This window comes from Oncorhynchus kisutch, linkage group LG27 (genome assembly GCF_002021735.2).
Source record: "Oncorhynchus kisutch isolate 150728-3 linkage group LG27, Okis_V2, whole genome shotgun sequence".
In the NCBI taxonomy this organism is placed as follows: domain Eukaryota; kingdom Metazoa; phylum Chordata; class Actinopteri; order Salmoniformes; family Salmonidae; genus Oncorhynchus; species Oncorhynchus kisutch.
Window position 1 is genome coordinate 3,050,400 of NC_034200.2, and position 21,182 is coordinate 3,071,581.

At 41.8% G+C, this 21,182-nt stretch overlaps 1 protein-coding gene across 2 annotated transcripts in view; it reads right to left on the bottom strand.

Moving 5' to 3' along the window:
* Window positions 1-994: 994 nt before the first annotated feature.
* The window catches only part of LOC109883288 (solute carrier family 17 member 9-like), a 51,752-nt gene continuing 31,564 nt past the window's right edge, over window positions 995-21,182 (bottom strand). The window contains exons 5-13 of one of the 2 annotated variants that reach the window (XM_031806777.1): window positions 8,647-8,777; window positions 8,343-8,439; window positions 7,634-7,730; window positions 7,166-7,253; window positions 6,993-7,027; window positions 6,780-6,895; window positions 2,182-2,237; window positions 2,045-2,074; window positions 995-1,609 (exon numbers count right to left, since the gene is read on the bottom strand). In XM_031806777.1, the coding sequence (XP_031662637.1) occupies window positions 1,431-1,609; window positions 2,045-2,074; window positions 2,182-2,237; window positions 6,780-6,895; window positions 6,993-7,027; window positions 7,166-7,253; window positions 7,634-7,730; window positions 8,343-8,439; window positions 8,647-8,777 (829 nt within the window). In that variant the 3' untranslated portion in view covers window positions 995-1,430. Of the gene's footprint in view, window positions 1,610-2,044; window positions 2,075-2,181; window positions 2,238-6,709; window positions 6,896-6,992; window positions 7,028-7,165; window positions 7,254-7,633; window positions 7,731-8,342; window positions 8,440-8,646; window positions 8,778-21,182 lie in introns of both variants that reach the window. The other variant, XR_004205754.1, reaches the window with a different exon arrangement.

A 21,182-nucleotide genomic window follows, 5' to 3' on the forward strand; every position in this document is an offset into this window, starting at 1 on the left:
GTTGAGGTCAGGGCTCTGTGCAGGCCAGTCAAGTTCTTCCACACCAATCTCGGCAAACCATTTCTGTATGGACCTCGCTTTGTGCACGGAGGCATTGTCATGCTAAAACAGGAAAGGACCTTCCCCAAACTGTTGCCACAAAGTTGGAAGGACAGAATCATGTAGAATGTCATTGTATGCTGTAGCATTGTGATTTCCCTTCACTGGAACTAAGGGGCATGAACCATGAAAAACAGCCACAGATCATTATTCCTCCTCTACAATCTTTCCATTTGGCACTATGCATTGGGGCAGGTAGCGTTCTCCTGGCATCCGCAAAACCCAGATTCGTCCATCAGACTGCCAGATGGTGAAATGTGATTCATCACTCCAGAGAACGCATGTTCCAGAGTCCAATGGCAGGAAGCTTTACACCACTCCACCAGACACATGGCATTGTGCATGGTGACCTTAGGCTTGTTTGTGATTGCTCGGCCATGGAAACCCATTTCATGAAGCTCCCGACAGTTCTTGTGCTGACGTTGCTTCCAGAGGCAGTTTGGAACTCGGTAGCGAAAATTTTAACCGAGGACAGATGATTTCTACGTGCTTCAGTACTCGACAGTCCCGTTCTGTGAGCTTGTGTGGCGTACCATTTTGCGACCGTTGTTGCTCTTAGACGTTTCCACATCACGATAACAGCACTGACAGTTGACCGGGGCAGCTCTAGCAGTTGACCGGGGCAGCTCTAACAGTTGACCGGGGCAGCTCTAACAGTTGACCGGGGCAGCTCTAACAGTTGACCGGGGCAGCTCTAACAGTTGACCGGGGCAGCTCTAACAGTTGACCGGGGCAGCTCTAACAGTTGACCGGGGCAGCTCTAACAGTTGACCGGGGAAGCTCTAGCAGTTGACCGGGGAAGCTCTAGCAGTTGACCGGGGAAGCTCTAGCAGTTGACCGGGGAAGCTCTAGCAGGGCAGACATTAGACAAACTGGTGACATCCTATGACGGTGCCAAGTTGAAAGTCACTGAGCTCTTCAGTAAGGCCATTCTACTGTGCTAATGTTTGTCTATAGAGATGACATGGCTGTGTGCTTGTCAGCAACAGGTGTAGCTGAAATTGCCACATCCACGAATGTCTATATCGAGAGAAACAATTGAGTTGTTAAATTAATATAGAAGAAACACTGACTATGATCTGACAAACATCTAGGATTGACTTTCACTACTGTTTCACTTCTCAAATTCTGATGTGGATGTTTTGATACATTCAACAGACCAAGGCTCTCGCTGTTCTCTTTCTATATTTAAGTCTCCAGTGTGCATTCTGTGGTACATGGGCATAGGTTCTGGTCCTGTTTTGGGGACTCAGATGTGGATAGTGTGGGACCTGGTCCCGTTTTGGCCCCTCAGTTTAAAAGGTGGTTGTTGAGGGACCAGGGCTTGGGACTCAGATGTGGATGTCGTGGTAGTGGCCCTTGGAAGAGTCCATGTCGACCCGGCGGGCCTCAGCGAAGGCCAGGAAGGTGACCAGGCCCACCAGGTTCACCACAGTGATGAGGGTGAAGACAGACGCCCACGACCCTGTAGCCTCAATCAGATACCCAGAGAAATACACCATCAGCACACCTGGAGAAACACGATCAGATACGCAGAGGAATACGGCATTAGGAGACAGTACATGCACGCACAAACTGAGCAGTTTCAGACTATGGCATATCATATCAACCAATGCCAGTTCAGCCTCCCATTCCCAGTTGTGTGGGGTATAAGTAAACGGTTTCAAATGCCCCTTCCCCCTACGGTGCCCTAACTGTCATCTTCTACTCCCTCAATTATTTATCTGACACAAACTCTATTATCACGCCAGTATGAAATATGCATGGAGCATTGGAGCCAATGAGACTGACAAGAGACACAACCCAAAGTGCTGCCTTTAGAACCATCAGATGAATTATTCATCACCACCTCATGAAAGGACAACACAACTGATCCTGGAACTGTTGGTGAACCATTCAACACAGATGTTTCCGCTTTGGTTTGTCCCTCAATGAACATGCTTACCTGAGAATGCTCCACAGGTATTCATAACACCTGCAATGAAAAATAGATACATGATTCATTTGTAATATTTGACAGGACTGTAAATATTCATCAATCAAATCTGCTGAGAGGATAAATGAGCCATTGGTGTAACATACCAAACAGAGCCCCAGCACATGACGGAGCCAGGTCCTGAACATTCACAGACACACCGCTGGAGTACAGACACAAGACACGTTACTGTCTGCCCCAGTAGACAAGGTGTTAAACAGACTCCCTATATTTATTGTCCCAGTAGACAAGGTGTTAAACAGACTCCCTATATTTACTGCCCCAGTAGGTAGACAAGGTGTTAAACAGACTCCCTATATTTACTGCCCCAGTAGGTGTTAAACAGACTCCCTATATTTACTGCCCCAGTAGACAAGGTGTTAAACAGACTCCCTATATTTACTGCCCCAGTAGATAAGGTGTAATACAGACTCCCTATATTTACTGCCCCAGTAGACAAGGTGTAATACAGACTCCCTATATTTACTGCCCCAGTAGACAAGATGTTAAACAGACTCCCTATATTTACTGCCCCAGTAGACAATGTGTTAAACAGACTCCCTATATTTACTGCCCCAGTAGACAAGGTGTAATACAGACTCCCTATATTTACTGCCCCAGTAGACAAGGTGTTAAACAGACTCCCTATATTTACTGCCCCAGTAGACAAGGTGTTAAACAGACTCCCTATATTTACTGCCCCAGTAGGTGTTAAACAGACTCCCTATATTTACTGCCCCAGTAGACAATGTGTTAAACAGACTCCCTATATTTACTGCCCCAGTAGACAAGGTGTAATACAGACTCCCTATATTTACTGCCCCAGTAGACAAGGTGTTAAACAGACTCCCTATATTTACTGCCCCAGTAGGTGTTAAACAGACTCCCTATATTTACTGCCCCAGTAGACAAGGTGTAATACAGACTCCCTATATTTACTGCCCCAGTAGACAAGGTGTTAAACAGACTCTCTATATTTACTGCCCCAGTAGACAAGGTGTTAAACAGACTCCCTATATTTACTGCCCCAGTAGACAAGGTATAATACAGACTCTCTATATTTACTGCCCCAGTAGACAAGGTGTTAAACAGACTCCCTATATTTACTGCCCCAGTAGACAAGGTATAATACAGACTCTCTATATTTACTGCCCCAGTAGACAAGGTATAATACAGACTCTCTATATTTACTGCCCCAGTAGACAAGATGGTAAACAGACTCCCTATATTTACTGCCCCAGTAGACAAGGTGTTAAACAGACTCCCTATATTTACTGCCCCAGTAGACAAGGTATAATACAGACTCCCTATATTTACTGCCCCAGTAGACAAGGTATAATACAGACTCTCTATATTTACTGCCCCAGTAGACAAGGTATAATACACTCTCTATATTTACTGCCACAGTAGACAAGGTGTTAAACAGACTCCCTATATTTACTGCCCCAGTAGATAAGGTGTAATACAGACTCCCTATATTTACTGCTCCAGTAGATAAGGTGTTAAACAGACTCCCTATATTTACTGCCCCAGTAGACAAGATGTTAAACAGACTCCCTATATTTACTGCCCCAGTAGACAAGGTATAATACACTCTCTATATTTACTGCCCCAGTAGACAAGGTATAATACAGACTCTCTATATTTACTGCCCCAGTAGACAAGGTGTAATACAGACTCTCTATATTTACTGCCCCAGTAGATAAGGTGTTAAACAGACTCCCTATATTTACTGCCCCAGTAGACAAGGTGTTAAACAGACTCCCTATATTTACTGCCCCAGTAGGTGTTAAACAGACTCCCTATATTTACTGCCCCAGTAGACAAGGTGTTAAACAGACTCTATATATTTACTGCCCCAGTAGACAAGGTATAATACAGACTCTCTATATTTACTGCCCCAGTAGACAAGGTGTTAAACAGACTCCCTATATTTACTGCCCCAGTAGACAAGGTATAATACAGACTCTCTATATTTACTGCCCCAGTAGATAAGGTGATAAACAGACTCCCTATATTTACTGCCCCAGTAGACAAGGTGTTAAACAGACTCTCTATATTTACTGCCCCAGTAGACAAGGTGTTAAACAGACTCCCTATATTTACTGCCCCAGTAGACAAGGTATAATACACTCTCTATATTTACTGCCCCAGTAGACAAGGTATAATACACTCTCTATATTTACTGCCCCAGTAGACAAGGTGTTAAACAGACTCCCTATATTTACTGCCCCAGTAGACAAGGTGTTAAACAGACTCCCTATATTTACTGCCCCAGTAGACAAGGTGTTAAACAGACTCTCTATATTTACTGCCCCAGTAGACAAGGTGTTAAACAGACTCTCTATATTTACTGCCCCAGTAGACAAGGTGTGAAACAGACTCCCTATATTTACTGCTCCAGTAGATAAGGTGTTAAACAGACTCCCTATATTTACTGCCTCAGTAGACAAGGTATAATACAGACTCTCTATATTTACTGCCCCAGTAGACAAGGTATAATACAGACTCTCTATATTTACTGCCCCAGTAGACAAGGTGTTAAACAGACTCCCTATATTTACTGCCCCAGTAGACAAGGTATAATCAAATCAAATTTTATTTGTCACATACACATGGTTAGCAGATGTTAATGCGAGTGTAGCGAAATGCTTGTGCTTCTAGTTCCGACAATGCAGTAATAACGAACAAGTAATCTAACTAACAATTCCAAAAAAAAAACTGCTGTCTTATACACAGTGTAAGGGGATAAGGAATATGTACATAAGGATATATGAATGAGTGATGGTACAGAGCAGCATAGGCAAGATACAGTAGATGATATCGAGTACAGTATAACATATGAGATGAGTATGTAAACCAAGTGGCATAGTTAAAGTGGCTAGTGATACATGTATTACATAAGGATGCAGTCGATGATATAGAGTCCAGTATATACGTATGCATATGAGATGAATAATGTAGGGTAAGTAACATTATATAAGGTAGCATTGTTTAAAGTGGCTAGTGATATATTTACATCATTTCCCATCAATTCCCATTATTAAAGTGGCTGGCGTTGAGTCAGTGTCATTGCCAGTGTGTTGGCAGCAGCCACTCAATGTTAGTGGTAGCTGTTTTTCAGACTCCCTATATTTACTGCCCCAGTAGACAAGATGTTAAACAGACTCCCTATATTTACTGCCCCAGTAGACAAGATGTTAAACAGACTCCCTATATTTACTGCCCCAGTAGACAAGGTATAATACAGACCCCCTCATTTACTGCCCCAGTAGACAAGGTGTTAAACAGACTCCCTATATTTACTGCCCCAGTAGACAAGGTGTTAAACAGACTCCCTATATTTACTTCCCCAGTAGACAAGGTATAATACAGACTCCCTATATTTTCTGCCTCAGTAGGTGTTAAGGGAATTCTTTATCAATTATGACTAATTATGTATACATTTCAATCAGAACTGACTAGTCCAAATGCTATTATGTACTGTACATATATGAATTTTCTCTCTTGCTCCCATTCCCAATTGTATATAATATAGTCAGGAGTTTAGTAACAATGACGGTCTGTTCCTTTGTACAAATGAATGAACTATCTCCAGATGGCAGGGACGGACTATCTCCAGACTGTCTAGAATGCTGATTTACACTGACCGACCTTGGCTTCAGGCGAGGAGGGAAGGCTCAAGAACTATAGGGCCTCTCTACCCGTGTCATGAAGAGATAGAACATTTAGAAAACGCTGACGTCATTTTCAGTTTATAACCTGTGGAAAAATGTGTATGTACTAGTACTCTGTTGAATTAAACGCTGTTACCTGACTTAAGACCGGGGCTCTGTCCATTCTTATAAAAATATTGGGTCTTTCAAACCCTTCGAATGCATTGACAGAGTATTTAATTCTGATTGGGAAACAATACAGAGGAATTTAGAATTCCTTTATCAGTAGGTAAGGTGTAAAACAGACTCCCTATATTTTCTGCCTCAGTAGATAAGGTGTAATACAGACTCCCTATATTTTCTTCCTCAGTAGGTAAGGTGTTATACAGACTCCCTATATTTTCTTCCTCAGTAGGTAAGGTGTAATACAGACTCCCTATATTTTCTTCCTTGGTAGGTAAGGTGTAATACAGACTCCCTATCTTTTCTTCCTCAGTAGGTAAGGTGTTATACAGACTCCCTATATTTTCTTCCTCAGTAGGTAAGGTGTAATACAGACTCCCTATATTTTCTTCCTTGGTAGGTAAGGTGTAATACAGACTCCCTATCTTTTCTTCCTCAGTAGGTAAGGTGTAATACAGACTCCCTATATTTTCTGTCTCAGTAGATAAGGTGTAATACAGACTCCCTATATTTTCTTCCTCAGTAGGTAAGGTGTTATACAGACTCCCTATATTTTCTTCCTTGGTAGGTAAGGTGTAATACAGACTCCCTATCTTTATCACCTGAACATATTAAACCCTATAAAACTGAGAGATAAGATAAGTGGAACTACATAGTCGCTGTTAAAGAGCTTGTGAGGGGGTGATTATGTTTATATGACCCATTCCACTGTTGGTTATTATCTACATCCTGCATCATTCATTTACATCCTTGTACACTTCCAGGATCAAACAGCGTAGTCCTCAAGGGTTAGTACCTGTGGCTGAATATGGTCCTAGATGATAGACACTAGGCCTAGGAGCGGATTTGGGGACGAGCATCGGTACCTGTGGCTGAAGGTGGTGAGGCCCATGGTGGCAGAGACAAAGGCCACAGCTGTGGGGAAGGTGTTGGTGCCACACAGCAGGAGGGTAAACACACTGGACACACCCATGGAGAAGAACTGACCAGGACACAAGGAGAGGAAAGGTGAGGAGAGGAAAGGCAACGTGAACTAGTAACGCCAATGTGGGCATTGAATCGGAAACAAGCTACAATACCTGCATAAGCTTCCTCACAGCAGCAGTGTCAAACCCTAGAGACAGAGAGAGAAAGAGAGAGAGAGAGAGAGAGACGTGGGACAGATCAATAGTTAAAAACAATCGTATAAGGGTAGCAACTTCGACTGATCATTTGTTTCCTGATGACAAATAGTTGATATCTCTGGCATTACCTCGGCTGATAAGGTGGTCAGAGAGACAGCCACTGAAGAGAGAAGAGGGGATGGCCACAAACCAAGGGATAACATTAAACACCCAACCCTGCGGGGAGAACACCATAACATTTAACACCAAGAACACTGATATGAGCTCAGACATGTATGACATTAATACCCTATACGTTTGTTAAGAGATAGTGATCCAACTTGGCAAACATCTAAGTTGGGGGAACATCCGAGTTCCTTAGCTAGCAGAGTTTTATGTCTATACCGCCCTCTCTTGGTTTACTCAGTGGTATTACACAGGTCTGTCAGATGCAGGGGGGTCTGACTAGATGAGCCATTTTGTATGTACACTTTCAAGTGTGTCTGTTGTCTTTGCCATTCCAACCTTGAACTCCAATGTGGTATTTCAAGTTTTGTTTAGTCTCATCTTCTGAAGGAATGGGTTGGGAAAAGAGGAGGGATGGAGGGGCAAGTTACCTTGGCATCAGGGAAGGTGTCCTTGAAGTAAGTCGGTAGCCATGACAACATTGTGAAGAAGGTGCTCGCAGTGCAAAGGTGCGTAATAATCACAGCACTGAAGGGAGGATAATGGAGACAGAGAGAGAGAGAGACAGAGAGAGACAGAGCAAACAAATATAATTAAGTTAGTGTACCACTTCTATGACTCATAGGCTACAACTTTTTAAAGCTCAAAATATTCCACAGCAGTTTCTACTTTTACTGGCTGAAATAACTTACGTATGGGTCACCACTACAGTTATATTAATGTGCTTGTGCAACATAAAAACAAGCACCATCAGTATGTTTACTGTACATTTATTCAGAGTGTTTAAATAGCTCTCTCTCCACTGAGTTTCGCTCATTCAAGAACTGAACAGTGTCAGTCCGTGCTGTAAATCCATGCTCACACCAACCCCCACCTACACAGTCAGTGACATCTGCTTTTCTGTTCAGTGGTTCATTTTCCTATCAAGGTGTGGTTTAGTCATTACAGGAAATAACACCAACCAACCAATCATTTCAGTCATTGTAAACAGGGCAGATCAGTTGCACGGACTGCCATGGGGTTCTATAAATAACAGCCAATAGAGACAGGCACAGAGGATATGAATGAAGCCTTTATGTGAGACAGAAACATCTACAGGGAAGTGAGCTGATCAGAGAGGATTGTGTTTGGGCCTCTCACCAGACAGCAGGTTGTTTGAAGAGACGTAGCCAGTGTCTCCTGGAGAGTTTGGACCGGGGCCCTCCACGACCCAGCGACTCCAATGTGATGATAGGTCCTGGAACACACACACACACACACACACAAAGAAAGAGAAAAGTCTGAGCTCAATGTGGAGCTCAGAGGAAGTTCATGACAACAATAGGAGCAGATGGCTAGAAAACAACAATGACGCAGCACTTGCCCAAAATAGTCTAGCTGTGAAATGAAAGTGTTCAGTTTCAGTAAGATATGCATGTGGTCATTACACCTACACACTCCTTACCTTCCCCTCTGAGCAGGTATTTCCATATGCAGTACGCCCAGAGGACAGAGAGCAGACCAGACACATAGAACACACTCTCCCAACCATACAGGTCCAGCATGAGGGAACCAGCCCCCCCAATCACCAGTGTCCTGCAGGAGACAACAGCACTGGTCATACACTCAAACTGTAGTGTTGGATTGTTTTTTTTACTGCAATGGCAAAACAAGACCATCTGTGGAGAACTCTTGACTGGAGACGGAACATCTGTGGCTCCCTGATGAGTCGTTTATGGCCAGCCCAAAATGACATCCCCCGGCAACTCCAATGACAAACAGCTGACCCTGGCTTCCATAACAACAGCAGCACTTAAAACACCTAGGTAAAAACTGCTCGAAGGCACAGATCTAGGATCAGCGTACCCTCCCTCAATCATACTCTGGGGGGGGAAACAAAAAAACGGAGCTCAAGGCGGGGGAAGGCTTGCAAAGCTTCTGGTAATTTACCAAAGTTACAGGAATCTTCGGTAATATATCAAAATGAATTGATATACAGTATTCATTTTTTTATATCTGTGTCCATATTATCCATGAGTTTCTTGTGGATAGAATATATGGTTCAAGAGAAAATAGACTAATTAATGAAAAAAACATCTATTCAACAATGGCATAATAACTCTTCCAACTAAGGCATTTTTCCTCAACTGACACCAGTTTGGTGCCAAAAAAAAAAAGAAGTTTGATGCTGAAACCCTCATATTAAACATATTATAGAACTAAATGAAGTTGATGCTGGATAGTAAGCAACGCTCGAAAAGCCTTACTGCAAACAAACTTCCAGAAATAATTAAGGCACTCATGTAGTGAAAACATTAAGAAGCCTTTATTGTTTTACAGCCAAGAATAAGAAAATACTGATGCGTTGCGGCTATAACAGCCTTCATCAGGGTGACAAAGAATAGTGGTGGACAACGCGTGTATATCCCGGCTTTTTGGGCAGTGTTTACTGTATAGCATCAACTTCTTTTTGCTCTACAGTATTTCATCCCATGATCAAAGAGAACCTCGTGGATGAACTAAAAACCAAAGTGATCCTCTCCTGTGTCTCTACATTAAACATATTATATTTAGGATAACGTTTTACAGCTTTGTTGTTCCAATGTTATTTGATTAATAATATATTCAACATGTATAAAGGCCACACAGAGGGACAGAGATAATTACACACTGGGGTCAAGCTTCCTGCTATCCAGGACCTACACACTAGGCAGTGTCAGAGGAAGAGTCAAAGACTCCGTTTTACAGCTTTGTTGTTCCAATGTTATTTGATTAATAATATATTCAACATGTATAAAGGCCACACAGAGGGACAGAGATAATTACACACTGGGGTCAAGCTTCCTGCTATCCAGGACCTACACACTAGGCAGTGTCAGAGGAAGAGTCAAAGACTCCGTTTTACAGCTTTGTTGTTCCAATGTTATTTGATTAATAATATATTCAACATGTATAAAGGCCACACAGAGGGACAGAGATAATTACACACTGGGGTCAAGCTTCCTGCTATCCAGGACCTACACACTAGGCAGTGTCAGAGGAAGAGTCAAAGACTCCGTTTTACAGCTTTGTTGTTCCAATGTTATTTGATTAATAATATATTCAACATGTATAAAGGCCACACAGAGGGACAGAGATAATTACACACTGGGGTCAAGCTTCCTGCTATCCAGGACCTACACACTAGGCAGTGTCAGAGGAAGAGTCAAAGACTCCGTTTTACAGCTTTGTTGTTCCAATGTTATTTGATTAATAATATATTCAACATGTATAAAGGCCACACAGAGGGACAGAGATAATTACACACTGGGGTCAAGCTTCCTGCTATCCAGGACCTACACACTAGGCAGTGTCAGAGGAAGAGTCAAAGACTCCGTTTTACAGCTTTGTTGTTCCAATGTTATTTGATTAATAATATATTCAACATGTATAAAGGCCACACAGAGGGACAGAGATAATTACACACTGGGGTCAAGCTTCCTGCTATCCAGGACCTACACACTAGGCAGTGTCAGAGGAAGAGTCAAAGACTCCGTTTTACAGCTTTGTTGTTCCAATGTTATTTGATTAATAATATATTCAACATGTATAAAGGCCACACAGAGGGACAGAGATAATTACACACTGGGGTCAAGCTTCCTGCTATCCAGGACCTACACACTAGGCAGTGTCAGAGGAAGAGTCAAAGACTCCGTTTTACAGCTTTGTTGTTCCAATGTTATTTGATTAATAATATATTCAACATGTATAAAGGCCACACAGAGGGACAGAGATAATTACACACTGGGGTCAAGCTTCCTGCTATCCAGGACCTACACACTAGGCAGTGTCAGAGGAAGAGTCAAAGACTCCGTTTTACAGCTTTGTTGTTCCAATGTTATTTGATTAATAATATATTCAACATGTATAAAGGCCACACAGAGGGACAGAGATAATTACACACTGGGGTCAAGCTTCCTGCTATCCAGGACCTACACACTAGGCAGTGTCAGAGGAAGAGTCAAAGACTCCGTTTTACAGCTTTGTTGTTCCAATGTTATTTGATTAATAATATATTCAACATGTATAAAGGCCACACAGAGGGACAGAGATAATTACACACTGGGGTCAAGCTTCCTGCTATCCAGGACCTACACACTAGGCAGTGTCAGAGGAAGAGTCAAAGACTCCGTTTTACAGCTTTGTTGTTCCAATGTTATTTGATTAATAATATATTCAACATGTATAAAGGCCACACAGAGGGACAGAGATAATTACACACTGGGGTCAAGCTTCCTGCTATCCAGGACCTACACACTAGGCAGTGTCAGAGGAAGAGTCAAAGACTCCGTTTTACAGCTTTGTTGTTCCAATGTTATTTGATTAATAATATATTCAACATGTATAAAGGCCACACAGAGGGACAGAGATAATTACACACTGGGGTCAAGCTTCCTGCTATCCAGGACCTACACACTAGGCAGTGTCAGAGGAAGAGTCAAAGACTCCGTTTTACAGCTTTGTTGTTCCAATGTTATTTGATTAATAATATATTCAACATGTATAAAGGCCACACAGAGGGACAGAGATAATTACACACTGGGGTCAAGCTTCCTGCTATCCAGGACCTACACACTAGGCAGTGTCAGAGGAAGAGTCAAAGACTCCGTTTTACAGCTTTGTTGTTCCAATGTTATTTGATTAATAATATATTCAACATGTATAAAGGCCACACAGAGGGACAGAGATAATTACACACTGGGGTCAAGCTTCCTGCTATCCAGGACCTACACACTAGGCAGTGTCAGAGGAAGAGTCAAAGACTCCGTTTTACAGCTTTGTTGTTCCAATGTTATTTGATTAATAATATATTCAACATGTATAAAGGCCACACAGAGGGACAGAGATAATTACACACTGGGGTCAAGCTTCCTGCTATCCAGGACCTACACACTAGGCAGTGTCAGAGGAAGAGTCAAAGACTCCGTTTTACAGCTTTGTTGTTCCAATGTTATTTGATTAATAATATATTCAACATGTATAAAGGCCACACAGAGGGACAGAGATAATTACACACTGGGGTCAAGCTTCCTGCTATCCAGGACCTACACACTAGGCAGTGTCAGAGGAAGAGTCAAAGACTCCGTTTTACAGCTTTGTTGTTCCAATGTTATTTGATTAATAATATATTCAACATGTATAAAGGCCACACAGAGGGACAGAGATAATTACACACTGGGGTCAAGCTTCCTGCTATCCAGGACCTACACACTAGGCAGTGTCAGAGGAAGAGTCAAAGACTCCGTTTTACAGCTTTGTTGTTCCAATGTTATTTGATTAATAATATATTCAACATGTATAAAGGCCACACAGAGGGACAGAGATAATTACACACTGGGGTCAAGCTTCCTGCTATCCAGGACCTACACACTAGGCAGTGTCAGAGGAAGAGTCAAAGACTCCGTTTTACAGCTTTGTTGTTCCAATGTTATTTGATTAATAATATATTCAACATGTATAAAGGCCACACAGAGGGACAGAGATAATTACACACTGGGGTCAAGCTTCCTGCTATCCAGGACCTACACACTAGGCAGTGTCAGAGGAAGAGTCAAAGACTCCGTTTTACAGCTTTGTTGTTCCAATGTTATTTGATTAATAATATATTCAACATGTATAAAGGCCACACAGAGGGACAGAGATAATTACACACTGGGGTCAAGCTTCCTGCTATCCAGGACCTACACACTAGGCAGTGTCAGAGGAAGAGTCAAAGACTCCGTTTTACAGCTTTGTTGTTCCAATGTTATTTGATTAATAATATATTCAACATGTATAAAGGCCACACAGAGGGACAGAGATAATTACACACTGGGGTCAAGCTTCCTGCTATCCAGGACCTACACACTAGGCAGTGTCAGAGGAAGAGTCAAAGACTCCGTTTTACAGCTTTGTTGTTCCAATGTTATTTGATTAATAATATATTCAACATGTATAAAGGCCACACAGAGGGACAGAGATAATTACACACTGGGGTCAAGCTTCCTGCTATCCAGGACCTACACACTAGGCAGTGTCAGAGGAAGAGTCAAAGACTCCGTTTTACAGCTTTGTTGTTCCAATGTTATTTGATTAATAATATATTCAACATGTATAAAGGCCACACAGAGGGACAGAGATAATTACACACTGGGGTCAAGCTTCCTGCTATCCAGGACCTACACACTAGGCAGTGTCAGAGGAAGAGTCAAAGACTCCGTTTTACAGCTTTGTTGTTCCAATGTTATTTGATTAATAATATATTCAACATGTATAAAGGCCACACAGAGGGACAGAGATAATTACACACTGGGGTCAAGCTTCCTGCTATCCAGGACCTACACACTAGGCAGTGTCAGAGGAAGAGTCAAAGACTCCGTTTTACAGCTTTGTTGTTCCAATGTTATTTGATTAATAATATATTCAACATGTATAAAGGCCACACAGAGGGACAGAGATAATTACACACTGGGGTCAAGCTTCCTGCTATCCAGGACCTACACACTAGGCAGTGTCAGAGGAAGAGTCAAAGACTCCGTTTTACAGCTTTGTTGTTCCAATGTTATTTGATTAATAATATATTCAACATGTATAAAGGCCACACAGAGGGACAGAGATAATTACACACTGGGGTCAAGCTTCCTGCTATCCAGGACCTACACACTAGGCAGTGTCAGAGGAAGAGTCAAAGACTCCGTTTTACAGCTTTGTTGTTCCAATGTTATTTGATTAATAATATATTCAACATGTATAAAGGCCACACAGAGGGACAGAGATAATTACACACTGGGGTCAAGCTTCCTGCTATCCAGGACCTACACACTAGGCAGTGTCAGAGGAAGAGTCAAAGACTCCGTTTTACAGCTTTGTTGTTCCAATGTTATTTGATTAATAATATATTCAACATGTATAAAGGCCACACAGAGGGACAGAGATAATTACACACTGGGGTCAAGCTTCCTGCTATCCAGGACCTACACACTAGGCAGTGTCAGAGGAAGAGTCAAAGACTCCGTTTTACAGCTTTGTTGTTCCAATGTTATTTGATTAATAATATATTCAACATGTATAAAGGCCACACAGAGGGACAGAGATAATTACACACTGGGGTCAAGCTTCCTGCTATCCAGGACCTACACACTAGGCAGTGTCAGAGGAAGAGTCAAAGACTCCGTTTTACAGCTTTGTTGTTCCAATGTTATTTGATTAATAATATATTCAACATGTATAAAGGCCACACAGAGGGACAGAGATAATTACACACTGGGGTCAAGCTTCCTGCTATCCAGGACCTACACACTAGGCAGTGTCAGAGGAAGAGTCAAAGACTCCGTTTTACAGCTTTGTTGTTCCAATGTTATTTGATTAATAATATATTCAACATGTATAAAGGCCACACAGAGGGACAGAGATAATTACACACTGGGGTCAAGCTTCCTGCTATCCAGGACCTACACACTAGGCAGTGTCAGAGGAAGAGTCAAAGACTCCGTTTTACAGCTTTGTTGTTCCAATGTTATTTGATTAATAATATATTCAACATGTATAAAGGCCACACAGAGGGACAGAGATAATTACACACTGGGGTCAAGCTTCCTGCTATCCAGGACCTACACACTAGGCAGTGTCAGAGGAAGAGTCAAAGACTCCGTTTTACAGCTTTGTTGTTCCAATGTTATTTGATTAATAATATATTCAACATGTATAAAGGCCACACAGAGGGACAGAGATAATTACACACTGGGGTCAAGCTTCCTGCTATCCAGGACCTACACACTAGGCAGTGTCAGAGGAAGAGTCAAAGACTCCGTTTTACAGCTTTGTTGTTCCAATGTTATTTGATTAATAATATATTCAACATGTATAAAGGCCACACAGAGGGACAGAGATAATTACACACTGGGGTCAAGCTTCCTGCTATCCAGGACCTACACACTAGGCAGTGTCAGAGGAAGAGTCAAAGACTCCGTTTTACAGCTTTGTTGTTCCAATGTTATTTGATTAATAATATATTCAACATGTATAAAGGCCACACAGAGGGACAGAGATAATTACACACTGGGGTCAAGCTTCCTGCTATCCAGGACCTACACACTAGGCAGTGTCAGAGGAAGAGTCAAAGACTCCGTTTTACAGCTTTGTTGTTCCAATGTTATTTGATTAATAATATATTCAACATGTATAAAGGCCACACAGAGGGACAGAGATAATTACACACTGGGGTCAAGCTTCCTGCTATCCAGGACCTACACACTAGGCAGTGTCAGAGGAAGAGTCAAAGACTCCGTTTTACAGCTTTGTTGTTCCAATGTTATTTGATTAATAATATATTCAACATGTATAAAGGCCACACAGAGGGACAGAGATAATTACACACTGGGGTCAAGCTTCCTGCTATCCAGGACCTACACACTAGGCAGTGTCAGAGGAAGAGTCAAAGACTCCGTTTTACAGCTTTGTTGTTCCAATGTTATTTGATTAATAATATATTCAACATGTATAAAGGCCACACAGAGGGACAGAGATAATTACACACTGGGGTCAAGCTTCCTGCTATCCAGGACCTACACACTAGGCAGTGTCAGAGGAAGAGTCAAAGACTCCGTTTTACAGCTTTGTTGTTCCAATGTTATTTGATTAATAATATATTCAACATGTATAAAGGCCACACAGAGGGACAGAGATAATTACACACTGGGGTCAAGCTTCCTGCTATCCAGGACCTACACACTAGGCAGTGTCAGAGGAAGAGTCAAAGACTCCGTTTTACAGCTTTGTTGTTCCAATGTTATTTGATTAATAATATATTCAACATGTATAAAGGCCACACAGAGGGACAGAGATAATTACACACTGGGGTCAAGCTTCCTGCTATCCAGGACCTACACACTAGGCAGTGTCAGAGGAAGAGTCAAAGACTCCGTTTTACAGCTTTGTTGTTCCAATGTTATTTGATTAATAATATATTCAACATGTATAAAGGCCACACAGAGGGACAGAGATAATTACACACTGGGGTCAAGCTTCCTGCTATCCAGGACCTACACACTAGGCAGTGTCAGAGGAAGAGTCAAAGACTCCGTTTTACAGCTTTGTTGTTCCAATGTTATTTGATTAATAATATATTCAACATGTATAAAGGCCACACAGAGGGACAGAGATAATTACACACTGGGGTCAAGCTTCCTGCTATCCAGGACCTACACACTAGGCAGTGTCAGAGGAAGAGTCAAAGACTCCGTTTTACAGCTTTGTTGTTCCAATGTTATTTGATTAATAATATATTCAACATGTATAAAGGCCACACAGAGGGACAGAGATAATTACACACTGGGGTCAAGCTTCCTGCTATCCAGGACCTACACACTAGGCAGTGTCAGAGGAAGAGTCAAAGACTCCGTTTTACAGCTTTGTTGTTCCAATGTTATTTGATTAATAATATATTCAACATGTATAAAGGCCACACAGAGGGACAGAGATAATTACACACTGGGGTCAAGCTTCCTGCTATCCAGGACCTACACACTAGGCAGTGTCAGAGGAAGAGTCAAAGACTCCGTTTTACAGCTTTGTTGTTCCAATGTTATTTGATTAATAATATATTCAACATGTATAAAGGCCACACAGAGGGACAGAGATAATTACACACTGGGGTCAAGCTTCCTGCTATCCAGGACCTACACACTAGGCAGTGTCAGAGGAAGAGTCAAAGACTCCGTTTTACAGCTTTGTTGTTCCAATGTTATTTGATTAATAATATATTCAACATGTATAAAGGCCACACAGAGGGACAGAGATAATTACACACTGGGGTCAAGCTTCCTGCTATCCAGGACCTACACACTAGGCAGTGTCAGAGGAAGAGTCAAAGACTCCGTTTTACAGCTTTGTTGTTCCAATGTTATTTGATTAATAATATATTCAACATGTATAAAGGCCACACAGAGGGACAGAGATAATTACACACTGGGGTCAAGCTTCCTGCTATCCAGGACCTACACACTAGGCAGTGTCAGAGGAAGAGTCAAAGACTCCGTTTTACAGCTTTGTTGTTCCAATGTTATTTGATTAATAATATATTCAACATGTATAAAGGCCACACAGAGGGACAGAGATAATTACACACTGGGGTCAAGCTTCCTGCTATCCAGGACCTACACACTAGGCAGTGTCAGAGGAAGAGTCAAAGACTCCGTTTTACAGCTTTGTTGTTCCAATGTTATTTGATTAATAATATATTCAACATGTATAAAGGCCACACAGAGGGACAGAGATAATTACACACTGGGGTCAAGCTTCCTGCTATCCAGGACCTACACACTAGGCAGTGTCAGAGGAAGAGTCAAAGACTCCGTTTTACAGCTTTGTTGTTCCAATGTTATTTGATTAATAATATATTCAACATGTATAAAGGCCACACAGAGGGACAGAGATAATTACACACTGGGGTCAAGCTTCCTGCTATCCAGGACCTACACACTAGGCAGTGTCAGAGGAAGAGTCAAAGACTCCGTTTTACAGCTTTGTTGTTCCAATGTTATTTGATTAATAATATATTCAACATGTATAAAGGCCACACAGAGGGACAGAGATAATTACACACTGGGGTCAAGCTTCCTGCTATCCAGGACCTACACACTAGGCAGTGTCAGAGGAAGAGTCAAAGACTCCGTTTTACAGCTTTGTTGTTCCAATGTTATTTGATTAATAATATATTCAACATGTATAAAGGCCACACAGAGGGACAGAGATAATTACACACTGGGGTCAAGCTTCCTGCTATCCAGGACCTACACACTAGGCAGTGTCAGAGGAAGAGTCAAAGACTCCGTTTTACAGCTTTGTTGTTCCAATGTTATTTGATTAATAATATATTCAACATGTATAAAGGCCACACAGAGGGACAGAGATAATTACACACTGGGGTCAAGCTTCCTGCTATCCAGGACCTACACACTAGGCAGTGTCAGAGGAAGAGTCAAAGACTCCGTTTTACAGCTTTGTTGTTCCAATGTTATTTGATTAATAATATATTCAACATGTATAAAGGCCACACAGAGGGACAGAGATAATTACACACTGGGGTCAAGCTTCCTGCTATCCAGGACCTACACACTAGGCAGTGTCAGAGGAAGAGTCAAAGACTCCGTTTTACAGCTTTGTTGTTCCAATGTTATTTGATTAATAATATATTCAACATGTATAAAGGCCACACAGAGGGACAGAGATAATTACACACTGGGGTCAAGCTTCCTGCTATCCAGGACCTACACACTAGGCAGTGTCAGAGGAAGAGTCAAAGACTCCGTTTTACAGCTTTGTTGTTCCAATGTTATTTGATTAATAATATATTCAACATGTATAAAGGCCACACAGAGGGACAGAGATAATTACACACTGGGGTCAAGCTTCCTGCTATCCAGGACCTACACACTAGGCAGTGTCAGAGGAAGAGTCAAAGACTCCGTTTTACAGCTTTGTTGTTCCAATGTTATTTGATTAATAATATATTCAACATGTATAAAGGCCACACAGAGGGACAGAGATAATTACACACTGGGGTCAAGCTTCCTGCTATCCAGGACCTACACACTAGGCAGTGTCAGAGGAAGAGTCAAAGACTCCGTTTTACAGCTTTGTTGTTCCAATGTTATTTGATTAATAATATATTCAACATGTATAAAGGCCACACAGAGGGACAGAGATAATTACACACTGGGGTCAAGCTTCCTGCTATCCAGGACCTACACACTAGGCAGTGTCAGAGGAAGAGTCAAAGACTCCGTTTTACAGCTTTGTTGTTCCAATGTTATTTGATTAATAATATATTCAACATGTATAAAGGCCACACAGAGGGACAGAGATAATTACACACTGGGGTCAAGCTTCCTGCTATCCAGGACCTACACACTAGGCAGTGTCAGAGGAAGAGTCAAAGACTCCGTTTTACAGCTTTGTTGTTCCAATGTTATTTGATTAATAATATATTCAACATGTATAAAGGCCACACAGAGGGACAGAGATAATTACACACTGGGGTCAAGCTTCCTGCTATCCAGGACCTACACACTAGGCAGTGTCAGAGGAAGAGTCAAAGACTCCGTTTTACAGCTTTGTTGTTCCAATGTTATTTGATTAATAATATATTCAACATGTATAAAGGCCACACAGAGGGACAGAGATAATTACACACTGGGGTCAAGCTTCCTGCTATCCAGGACCTACACACTAGGCAGTGTCAGAGGAAGAGTCAAAGACTCCGTTTTACAGCTTTGTTGTTCCAATGTTATTTGATTAATAATATATTCAACATGTATAAAGGCCACACAGAGGGACAGAGATAATTACACACTGGGGTCAAGCTTCCTGCTATCCAGGACCTACACACTAGGCAGTGTCAGAGGAAGAGTCAAAGACTCCGTTTTACAGCTTTGTTGTTCCAATGTTATTTGATTAATAATATATTCAACATGTATAAAGGCCACACAGAGGGACAGAGATAATTACACACTGGGGTCAAGCTTCCTGCTATCCAGGACCTACACACTAGGCAGTGTCAGAGGAAGAGTCAAAGACTCCGTTTTACAGCTTTGTTGTTCCAATGTTATTTGATTAATAATATATTCAACATGTATAAAGGCCACACAGAGGGACAGAGATAATTACACACTGGGGTCAAGCTTCCTGCTATCCAGGACCTACACACTAGGCAGTGTCAGAGGAAGAGTCAAAGACTCCGTTTTACAGCTTTGTTGTTCCAATGTTATTTGATTAATAATATATTCAACATGTATAAAGGCCACACAGAGGGACAGAGATAATTACACACTGGGGTCAAGCTTCCTGCTATCCAGGACCTACACACTAGGCAGTGTCAGAGGAAGAGTCAAAGACTCCGTTTTACAGCTTTGTTGTTCCAATGTTATTTGATTAATAATATATTCAACATGTATAAAGGCCACACAGAGGGACAGAGATAATTACACACTGGGGTCAAGCTTCCTGCTATCCAGGACCTACACACTAGGCAGTGTCAGAGGAAGAGTCAAAGACTCCGTTTTACAGCTTTGTTGTTCCAATGTTATTTGATTAATAATATATTCAACATGTATAAAGGCCACACAGAGGGACAGAGATAATTACACACTGGGGTCAAGCTTCCTGCTATCCAGGACCTACACACTAGGCAGTGTCAGAGGAAGAGTCAAAGACTCCGTTTTACAGCTTTGTTGTTCCAATGTTATTTGATTAATAATATATTCAACATGTATAAAGGCCACACAGAGGGACAGAGATAATTACACACTGGGGTCAAGCTTCCTGCTATCCAGGACCTACACACTAGGCAGTGTCAGAGGAAGAGTCAAAGACTCCGTTTTACAGCTTTGTTGTTCCAATGTTATTTGATTAATAATATATTCAACATGTATAAAGGCCACACAGAGGGACAGAGATAATTACACACTGGGGTCAAGCTTCCTGCTATCCAGGACCTACACACTAGGCAGTGTCAGAGGAAGAGTCAAAGACTCCGTTTTACAGCTTTGTTGTTCCAATGTTATTTGATTAATAATATATTCAACATGTATAAAGGCCACACAGAGGGACAGAGATAATTACACACTGGGGTCAAGCTTCCTGCTATCCAGGACCTACACACTAGGCAGTGTCAGAGGAAGAGTCAAAGACTCCGTTTTACAGCTTTGTTGTTCCAATGTTATTTGATTAATAATATATTCAACATGTATAAAGGCCACACAGAGGGACAGAGATAATTACACACTGGGGTCAAGCTTCCTGCTATCCAGGACCTACACACTAGGCAGTGTCAGAGGAAGAGTCAAAGACTCCGTTTTACAGCTTTGTTGTTCCAATGTTATTTGATTAATAATATATTCAACATGTATAAAGGCCACACAGAGGGACAGAGATAATTACACACTGGGGTCAAGCTTCCTGCTATCCAGGACCTACACACTAGGC